The 11,173-nt window shown below is 43.0% G+C and overlaps 1 protein-coding gene across 1 annotated transcript; it reads right to left on the minus strand.

Moving 5' to 3' along the window:
* Window positions 1-420: 420 nt before the first annotated feature.
* On the minus strand, window positions 421-8,696 carry C6H6orf52 (chromosome 6 C6orf52 homolog). Its single transcript, XM_059179360.1, has 4 exons — window positions 8,626-8,696; window positions 8,218-8,395; window positions 4,200-4,245; window positions 421-740 (listed from the first exon to the last, which is right to left on the minus strand). Exons 1-4 carry the CDS (start codon window positions 8,694-8,696, stop codon window positions 583-585), a joined length of 453 nt encoding a protein of 150 aa, XP_059035343.1. The 3' UTR covers window positions 421-582.
* Window positions 8,697-11,173: the final 2,477 nt, after the last annotated feature.

Consider the following 11,173-nt stretch of genomic DNA (forward strand, 5'->3'; position numbering starts at 1 on the left):
CTTACCAACATATACATTTATGCTGATGCTTTCATTCTTTCACTTAGTTCTTCTTTTATTCTAAATCTAGACCTTAATCAAATATTCTCAATTTCTGCGTGGGGCAGGATATATACTGCCCCACCAAACTGAGTTTCAATTACAAAACTGCCCCAAACTTTAAAGCATCATCATTCACTTGCTAACTTAATTAAGTTAATTACTATTAATCACTGCTATTAATTCCCATCAAACCAGATGATGTGACACCATACTCTTTATTTATTTATATGTCTATCCATTCATGCCCCAACCAGTTCGGGTCAGGCCCATTTTCCTATTAGACCTATTTTTAAATGTCTTCTAGTTCAGCTTGGTCTACCAGGATAGCTGTGGGATGTCTTTGGGCACTTACTTAATATAACACACTTCCAGAAATGGATGTGCTGGTAAAGTTTATTTACAACACATTTTATCAAGTCAGTCACATTCAAGTCCCAGAAATCTGCATTTACATATAGCATCCAGTACCTTCCCGGAAGAATTTTTTTTTTTTTTTTCCCAAAAACAACAGGTGGCAATCAATAGAATAGTGGTGTAAGCTTATTGACCGTCATGCTTCTCTGGGGGCTCATGGGGGATTTCGGAGTGAACTGTATCCAAAGGCTGCCAGTGGCAACTCATGAGAGAGTCGTAGAGCTCCTCACTTTTCACCATAAACTCCTTGTTTAATTCCTCAATATTCACATGAAGGTTTGGATCTGTGAAGGCAATACAAAAAAGTTTTACAGAACACATATTGGCAATGGCTTAAAAATTAGAGTTTCCCAAAAAAAGGAGCAGGAAAATATTGCAGACATTTTGTGTTAGAATTTTTATTTATTTTTTATTTTTTTTAAAGATTTTATTTATTTATTTGACAGAGAGAGATTACAAGTAGGCAGAGAGGCAGGCAGAGATAGAGAGGAGGAAGTAGGCTCCCTGCTGAGCAGAGAGCCCAATGTAGGGCTCCATCGCAGGACCCTGAGATCATGACCTGAGCCGAAGGCAGCGGCTTAACCCACTGAGCCATCCAGGTGCCCCAATGTGTTAGAATTTTTAAATTGCATGCTTTCTTTCCATAAGATTTGAAAGTAGAAATTAAAGCTGGAAAATCACCACTACCAGACTCAAAGGGGATCTGCGTGGTGGAAGAGATGGAGGCGAGGGCTGGAATCGAGCGAGGTTTGGAAAAGGAGTGGACAGGATTTGGAAATGGACTCACACTGGGGCCAAAGAGAAAAGGAGGGTCAAGGATGAGCCCGGAGCTTCTAGTATGAGCACCCAGGGGGACACAGAGCCTGGGAGCCCAGACCAAATCCATAGGACGGGGCTTTGAAACAATAAACATGCTGCTTTATTTGCTTAACTAACAGATTGATGTGAATGATACAAACTATCTAAAGCAATTAATTCAGAAACAGAGGGAAGCCTGGACTTCCTTCTTTAAAACCTGGAACTCAGGATGCCTGGGTGGCTCAGTGGGTTGGGCCTCTGCCCTTGGCTCAGGTCATGATCTCGAGGTCCTTGGATCAAGCCCCATGTCAGGCTTTCTGCTCGGCAGGAGGCCTGCTTCTCCCCCCTCTCTCTCTGCCTGCCTCTCTGCCTGCTTGTGATCTCGGTCTTTCAAATAAATAAAATCTTTTTAAAAAATAAATAAATAAAAATTTTAAAAAAACCCTGGAACTCTGTGATCAGGTGGTGTTAAGTTATCGTGAAAACATCAGACCTAAATCTTCCTCCCAAGTTGCCGGGTTTCCAAGGTTTTTAATACCACCTCTTGTTTTCTCTCCTTGTACTTGAACATAACCAAAGAAGCCCTCTTGTATTCCTTTCTAATTTTTGCAAACCTTAGCTCATTCGGGACCGTAATTCTTCTACTTCCAAATACTCACATGGGATCATGATACCCATTTGTATTTACATGTGTTAGGGGCTAAATGTTTGTGTCCCCCTCACATTCATATGTTGAAACACTTCCAACGCACAAACGTGATGGTGTTTGGAGATGGGACCTTTGGGAGATACTTAGGGTTCGTTGAGCTCTGAGGGTTGGGCCCTAGTCTGATGGGATTAGTGCCCTTATAAAAAAGGACACCTTATAAAAAAGGACACCAGTGCTGGGGCACTCTCTTTCCCCCTGCCTGGTGGAGATATAATGAGAAGGTAGCCATCTGCCAGCCAGGAAGAGAGCTCTCATCAGGCAGGCACTGAATCAACTGGCACCTTAATCTCGGATTTCTTAGTATCCAGAACTATGAGAAATAACTTTGTTATTCAAGCCCAGTCTGTGGCATTTTGTGAGAGCAGCCCCAGCTGACTAACGTCCTTCTATACTTATTTTAGAACCAAGATCATCAAGTAACTCTAATGCATCTTGTACGTTTCATGAGCCACTTCCCACTTTCTTCACTGGAGTCATTCGTGACTATATGGTCTATGTGGCCTAGAAAACAGATGTAGTGTGGTCAGCTAAGAACCCCAGACGAATGATCTAGGCCCTTCCAGTGACGTTGGCCCTAGTGATAAAGAAACATACAAAAGACAAGCTCATTACAGCTTCCCTAAACCCGGGAGCCCTCAAAACCAAGCTGTCCACCACAGCAGACACTCGTCCCCTGTGGTTACTGAGCTCTTGAAATGAGACTAGTCCTCACGGAGATGTGATGTAATATACACTGCATTTTAAAAACTTGCTATTAAGATTTTAAAAAAAATATCTCATTCATTTTTATATTCATTACATGTTTAATGAAATATTTGGGGTATGTTAGGTTATAAGTATTGAAATTAATTTAATCTGTATGTCTCTTTTTAGCTTTTGTTTTTTTATTTAAATTGGAAATTTTAGAACTGTCTACATGGGTGGATTGGTATATCAAGTCATTTTCCCTGAACAGAGCTTCTCCAGCTCTCCCAAGAGCTTACACTAACCGCTGAAGGGGCTATTCCCTGCCAGATATTGTTAAAGCACTTCCAAGCACTTCAGAGCTACTGTCCTCACACTTTCTAGGAGGTCGATTTTAACATCCCATTTTACAGTTGGGGATCCTGACGCCCTGGAGAGGAGTTTGTCTGGAATTACAGCGCTCGTAAGAGAGATTTGAACCCTGGAAGTCTGCACCCCAAAAGCACACTCTTTGTAGGTTTTTCTTTAATCTTTACACTGTCTGCAGGACTGATGCAAGCAGGGAGATTTGACTTATGCTCACGTGTCAGTCAAACATATCTTAATAAAACCAGAACTGCCCCATAGCATTGAAAGATTGGAACACAGTTGCATTTCATTTGAACACTGAGCACGGCTCACCTGTGGCTACAAAGTCACAAGGCCATGGGTGGGTTTGGTCTGGTGGGGGTGTCCTGGGGATGGGAGAAGGGTGAAGAAGTAGCCAAAGGTCTTATCTCTGCCTGTCTTTTTCACTTCCCTTTCCTATAACTTAAGCAAAATAAGCCAGACATTTTCTTCCCTTCCTGGAAGACACAGTCAGAAACAGCTTCTGCTCTGAACAGATGCACTTTGTTCATACACATCAAGAACCACAAGGGGCACTGCCTGACACCACAGACAGGGCCTGTGACAGACCTCCTCCAGGAGCCAATAACCCCGAGGGAAGCTAGGAAGCCAGGCCACAGTGATCACCTCAGATCTCTCCCCTTAGCAATCAAAATAAAGAAAAATTAAGGGGTACCTGGTGGCCCAGTCAGTTAAGGCTCTGCCTTCAGCTCAGGGTTCTAGGATTGAGCCCCACATCAGACTCCCTGCTCAGTGTGGAGACTGCTTCTCGCTCTTCGTCTGCTGCTCCCCCTGCTTGTGTGTTGGCCCTCTGTGTGTGTGTGTTTCAAACAAATAAATAAATAACTTAATTTTTAAAATAAAGCAGAATTAATCCCAAAGTTTACATTTATGGAGGAAACGGATCTTAAAAACAACTTCTTATCTTCCCATTTGGAAATGCCCCCATTTCCTTGTCCCTCAGAAAGACCCAAACAGGTGGCTTTACTCAAGCTTCCCACAGAAGCAGTTTCCCAAGACCAGACAAAATGCTGAAGAAAATAGCTTACGGGACCTACGTGGGAATTTTCCAGTAGAATCTCTCAGCTCCTAGCCAGCTGAGTAATGAGTAACCTGGAAATGGGTTAGCTTTCTTTTCAACCATGGCACACAGGGTTTCTGTTACCTTCCAGTGGCTCTTCATCTTGCTTCTCTGCCAGTGCTGTGCTTTCCTGCAAGGAAATCAGGATGTTGAGAAAAAAAAAAATCATTTTTTTCTTAAAGGTTTACTATCAATATATGCTTTTAAAGAAAACATTAGCTGTCAAAATTATGAAGGACTAGGGGCGCCTGGGTGGCTCGGTCATTAAGCATCTGCCTTTCGCTCAGGTCATGATCCCAGGGTCCTGGGATTCAGTCCCGCATCGGGCTCCCTGCTCAGCACGAAGCCTGCTTTCCCTCCCCTAATCTCTCTGCTTGTGTTTCTGCTCTTGCTGTCTCTCTCTCTGTCAAATAAATAAAATCTTCAAAAAACATTATGAAGGACTATACTTATGAAATAGGTGAATGAAGTCAAAGGAAGAAAAAAAATCATCAAGGAGGAGCATGCCTGACAAAGACCTCAGGGATCTCTGAAGCTTCTGGGAACTAATTGGTCTTCCAGGGCCTCACATGAACTGGACACCAGGGACCCAGGCATCCAGACTCCACAGTCCCTGCACTAAATGCCCAACTCTCTCCTGGGGGCTCTGCCCTTCCTTCCAGGTGACAATCTACAAAATCTTCATCGGTATATTCTCTCTGTAGCCTTCTAATCACACCCCAAGCCCACAGCTCAGCTAAGGACCAGGACGGTACGTGCTTAAGCAGATAAAGAGACCATAGAAAAGCAAACCAGTCAATCAGAGAAGTAAATTCCAGAAGCACTCCCCAGATGAGTCTTGGTTGGTTAACCCAGATTCTACTGACCCTCCTGGGACAGTTAAGTTTTTATGATTCCTCTCCACAGGCACCTGTTGAGAACTGTCTTTGTCAAGGATGTACAGCTGTTTCAAGGAACCCAGCCCACCCAGTAAGAGCCCTGGTAGCTCCTGGCACCAAAAAAACTCAATTAAGCCTCCCTTGCTGACACTGGTGAGATTATATTGAAAGCCAAAGACCCCCTAGCTCTTCTTTTCAATCTATCCGAAAGTATGCTTCCCTTCTCTTCAGAAATAGATCCCGGTTTGGGAAATAAATTATATGGTTACTGTAAGTTTAATCTCACCATTGGCATATTTTTCCTATGTAGAAAGGACAAAGACAGCCAGAATCTGTGTTTGAATGAGGCCTTTCTTATGATACAATATTTCCAAATAACTTCACATTTCCTCTTTTTCACTACGTGTTCTGGTAAATGTGGATCCTACACTACCAGGCTGCGGGGAACAGATGCTCTCTAGAGACAGTTTCTCTGTGTGAGGGGCACCTGGGCACTGCCCGGTATACTTGGAGAAGGGCACTTCTAGTAACCTTCTTCCTCTGCTAGCGGGAGTTTGGGACAGATGCACCGATGGAGCCCAAAGACCTGAGAATCATTTTGAAGACATCCACTTCCTCTGATCTTAAAACACACTGTGAAAAGGCAGGGGGCTCTTGGGAGGCTGAGCTCTTGGAGAAAGAAGAGCTAAGAACACAGGTGTGCTATATAGTAGGGGAAATAGGCAATAAACTGTGACATCTGGCAGAGGTCACGCTTCCTTAGGCAAGACTAAAGCAAGGGCATGTAATTGAAAGAGACCCACCCACACAGCTTTACCACCTGGAATCTTGACGATCTGCTCCTAACCAAAACCCGCCCAGGAAAGCAGGCAGGTGGCACAAGGGTGCTCACCACAGCCACCAAAGAGAATATATTTATAATTCTTGAAATTGCATGTCATAGTAGTAATTTGCATGGAGAGTGGGCTGAAAATCCCAGAAGGTGTCAACAAAAATGGAGAGAAGAAAGTGGGGGGTGGGGTGGACAAGAAGAGAAAAAGAAGAGTTAATTTCTTTTTAAAATGTTACTTATGTTTCTTTGTTCTTTCATTGTTCTTGTTGCTGTTTCTCTCTTTTATTTCTCTGTCTGGTGTTAATTTCTTCATTTTCTCAGAGTTCACAGAAATCAGGAAATACTTTTGTTTCTGAAGTTGCTGATCTACTCAAACCTACACTTTTCTATTTAAGATAAAGTTAACCACCAGAAGACACATAGACCATTTGCCAAAAGGTCAAAAGAACTGAAGGCGTGGAAAGAAAAAATGTGCTAAAACCTCAGGCAATGTAGCAAAAGTTTCTTTTTGTTGTTGTTTGTTTTGTTTTGTAAGTGATGCAATATCAAATGTCTGCTAAAAGGGTAAAACCTGATTTGGGTTTAAAAAGAAAAAAGCCAAGAAATCTAACAAGGTATTTTCTATAGAAGAAGGCACACCTAAAACAGGCTTGAAAAACTGAAAATGAAAAGTTTGGAAGAAAACAAACCACAAACAAATGCAAGTGTTAAAAACTGAGGGCTTAACTATTAAATTTAACTCTGGGTTTAAGGCACAGGCCATCCCACAAGGAGGACATTACCGAACAGATTGGAGACAAAGCTAACACCTCGACTGCTATGTGCTAATTTCCATAATATCTAAGTATCTAAACAGTGAGAAGAAAGGTGGCGCGCCTGGGTGGCTCAGTGGGTTAAGAGTGGGTTAAGTCTTCGGCTTGGGTCATGATCTCAGGGTCCTGGGATTGAGCTCTACATCAGGCTCTCTGCTTGGCGGGGAGTGTGCTTCCTCCTCTCTCTCTGCCTGCCTCTCTGCCTATTTGTGGTCTCTCTCTCTGTCAAATAATAAAAATCTTAAAAAAAAAAAAAAAAAGAAGAAGAAAGGGGCACCACCAATGAGGGAAAAAAAGATGCACAAAAGACATCGAGGAGGTCACCAAACACAGATACCAAGAAACAGTTTAAAAGGTCTTTGCTCTCAATAGGCAAATGGCTTCCGCACCTGTCACACTGGTTAATCACACACAGAAACAGAGAGGCATGCATCCCCACAGCAACCATGAAAAGTGTAAACTTAGGAAAGCTTTTTGTGTGTAATTTGCTGTCTGAAATTCGAAATGTTCTATCTTTGATCCAGACCTTCCACTTACAAAATTGTTTAAAGATCTATTCGGGAGAGGGAGAGAGAGAGAGAGAGCGCACATGTGCAAATGTACAAGTAGGGGGAGGAGAGAGAGAGAGAGAGAACCTCAAGCAGACTCCTCACCGAGCCCAGAGCCCAATGCAGGGCTTGGTCTCGCAACCCTGAGATCATGACTGAGCCAAAATCAAGAGTTGGGACCCTTAACCAACTGAACCACCCAGGTGCCCCTCTAGAAATTTATTCTTAGCCAAAAAACATTCAAATACTCAGATAGGTGGAAGTTAGTTAAAGCACTGAGAACATTCAAAGTGTTAGTCAATAAGGGATGAGCTAATATCACAGCACATCCAAATGGGCAACTTTTAAAGAAAGCTCTTTATTAAAAAGGCCATCTTTGGGGGATGGGGAGGGAACCCCTCCTAAGGCAACCTATAAGCAGAAGCAAGCAAAGAGTATACCAGTATGTACTACTCAGTCTGTTCTTGCTCAAGTCTCCCCTCTCTCCCTAAATAAAGCCCAATTGTGCTGATTTAAGAAGAACAGAAGAGAAAAATATAGAGAACACAGATGCACTTGAACAAGACTTTCTTCTAAGTGGGTAGGAGATGGCGAAGAGAGAAAGCATGGGGAGAAGCCAGAGGGCAGCTTTCCCTTCCTTACTCTAGCACTCCTGTGTGATTTTAGAAATTGCTTACTTTAGTAACCAAAATATCAGAATATCTTTGAAAAGCATGTTAATGTTTTCTGCTCTTGCAAAACAAAACTACCTACACTCCTATTTTGAGTAAAATGGAACGATAAACTAAAATTTAGTAGTAAAAATTTGGGCACACATGTCACCAGCCTAGGATTTTTGTTTTGGGAAGATAGTCATGACTTAAATTGCCAAATTTCTCTAGTCATCAGCTTTTACTCTCTGGTTTTAAAATGGGGAGCAAAAGCCATGTCTGTGGGAATTAGAAGGAGAGCATCTGGGGGCGTGAAGTTAGGAAAAAGATGCTTCTAGGTTGGGTACGTGGACGATCTAGGAATCATTTCAGGGAGGGATACCTTAGGCGTGATCAGAGTTCCAGCTGGGGGTCCAGAGGTCTCTGGGACAGAAAGGTTAACTCCATTTCCTTGCGCAGCACAGCCATAGCCATAGACAGAAAGGGAGTAACCGCTGTGCTGTTGCTCAAACCAGTTGCCGGAGTGGTAAGCCTGGCAGGGCTGGAGCATTGGCTTCCCCCTAACAGTGGAGGAGAAACAACAGGAATGACATCACCAACCGAGGCAGACTCATGCAGAACCCCAGGTCTCTTTCTTCTTTCCCAGGGGCTAAGGGGTAAGAGTAAGGATGATTTCCGCATTAACTGTTTAGAAACACCTATTTCCAAAGTGATAGTTTGTAAATTGCCAAACATCATGTAAGAAAGTACGGATGGCCTTCATTGTCAGAGTAGGGAGAAAACAGCTTACCTTTGCCAGTACCAGTAATAATGATTTTGTTGAGCTAGGCCAAAACCTGCAAAACTCTCCTGTCCCGCCATTTATCCAGAAACTTGACAAAATGAGACCAGGTTCTCCACGGTTTTTATTCCTGCATCAGTAATTCCAGGTCAGGGGACTACCCGCTCTCCTGCCTGCAAATACCTCTCCCAGATGCCAGAGAACAGTAATCACACTTAGTGACAATTCCTGCTAGGCAATGAATGGCTTGACTTTCACTGCAATGGGGTTAAGGTGTGGCTGGGGCAGGCGTCCATAGGGGTCACCTGGTAGGGACTCTGCAAAGTAAGGAGCTGGCTTTCATCCTGCTAGCCCCCTTCTCCCAACTGCTGGCCCCAGGGAAGGCAGCCAGAAGGCAGCGGAGACAGAAAGGAGGGTGTGTTTGAGGGACCAGCTGAAGTTTCCATCCCACTCCCTACAATAATTAGTCATTTGTAATAACTAAAACCTTAAGACAAAAACCACAAATTGATGTTTCCTTCCTCGGCTCTGCTATCTGCTAACTATTTGAACCAGCAATTAATGGACTTTTTTTTTTTAATGGCCCATACAGGTTGAAATCATTATGCTGACCAGCTGGTGGAAAGAATGTGTATTAGGAAAACACACACACACACACACACACACACATCATATCCACCCCCTCAAAGCCAGTACAAGAAAACATTTTAAAGAATATTTCTGTGGTTCGGCATTATTTTTAAAAACACAGTAAAGTAAAAAACAAAACAAAAACACAGTAAAGTATGCCTTCCCAAATTTCAGTGTGCTGTAGGAATTACTTGGGTGTGTTTACAATGTAGGGCCCAATTTAGTAGATTTGGATTAGACCTCAGTCAGATTCTGCTTTTCTAAGTAGCAAGCATCAAAATGTTAAGAAGGTAACTTTTGAGTACACATGGAGGCACTTCGGGTCTGGCCATTTCCCTGCAGCTTATTAATAAGTGCTTGATGTAGTCTATATTCAACCAGAATGTAAAAAATCATCATCGTGAATTCAAATCATTCATTCACCCATTATTTACTGAACCCCTCCCTTACACAAAGCCGGGTTGTATCTCTAGATCTCCCCATTTTCCCTGGGAGATGATATTGATGGACAGCTGGGGGCCATATTGCTAGGGCTACGGACTATTCAGATTTTTCTTCCTTAATAACAGAACCCTGACTTGATTTGGACGCAGAGATAGGCTTCCCTAGAAGACATTTCCCAGCTCTCCCTGCACAGCTAACTAACTGCCCGTGCGCTGACTGACCAAAGTCTAGCTAGTAAGATGTAAATAGAATGATGATAAGAGGATTGAGGAAAGCTGGGTGGGGGTTTGTGTAGCTGGAAGGAAACCTCTTGTTCTCGGCCCTTTCCCCAGGCAGAGTGCTGAGATCGTAGCTATGATGGCTGGAACCCAAACTCTGCAAGTAGTTTGGCCTATGAGGTGATATCATGTAGGAAGTCATCCACAAGAATATAGGATCTGAAAGAGAAAACAGGTCTGGGTCCCTGATGAATGTGGGCTCTTGGTACCAGCACTACCTCAGATTTCTCCTAATCAAGAGATCAATGTCTTATTGAAGCCACAGCTATTTTAGGTTGCTATATATAGTTAAACACAGTTCCTAACTCCTCTAGCAGCTTGGCCATCAAATAAAACATACCAGTTAAGGATTCTTTTTGTAAAACTTTAATGAGTTTTCTGTTCCTTCTCTTATTTTAGGGCTGTATTTCATAAAAGGAAAATCAGAATTTTTGCTCTGAATTGGTGAGAGATGAAGCTGTAGTTAGAAAGGAAAGGAGAAGCTAGACATTGGTTAAGAAGGTGGTAAGGAGGCTGAGGAAGGGAGGTCGGTGTTGCATGTTGAAATCACTCAGCATGAAGACGGGAGCTGGGTGCAGAGGACCCTGAGCGGAGTTCCAAAGAGGATGGAACATTCAGGGGCTTTGTTGATGACAATGACAAGGAAGGATTCATATTGTTTTCTTCTCTTAAAAGCCCCAAATGATGACTTCTCATATTTCACCTGCATTATTCCCATGAAGCAGGTGAAGCGCAAGTTTATCCCAGGGCAGACCATTGGCCAGTGTCCAGGGGAGGTAACCCGCACTCAGCTTCCCTTAGCTGTGTGTGCAAAGGAGACCAAAATCCTCCAGCAAGATGAAGCACCTCTGTCGTCCTACACGTCGACACTTGCTGCCTGCCACAGGGAGAAAGGAGGGTAATTGAGCAGGAATATTAGACTCTCATCTTTGTAACAAAGCTGATTTTTCCCTGCTATTCCCAGCTTTTAGCCCAGTATATCCGCCTTACCAACCGCTGCCCGCACCCTCCCCCAAAACAAACTGGCTGTTTTTCCTTTAGCCAACCAAATAAAGCCAGGCTCTCAATAAATATTTGTTGAATGAATGAATAAATCAATGCATGGCTCAAGTGTAGAAAGCTTTTCAATCAATAATTTAAAAGCAAAACAACAACAAAAAAATCCTGTTGTACTTTAGAGTTAATAAACTCTTAACAGTTGGTGT

The sequence above is a fragment of the Mustela lutreola genome, chromosome 6 (assembly GCF_030435805.1).
Source record: "Mustela lutreola isolate mMusLut2 chromosome 6, mMusLut2.pri, whole genome shotgun sequence".
NCBI classification, from domain to species: domain Eukaryota; kingdom Metazoa; phylum Chordata; class Mammalia; order Carnivora; family Mustelidae; genus Mustela; species Mustela lutreola.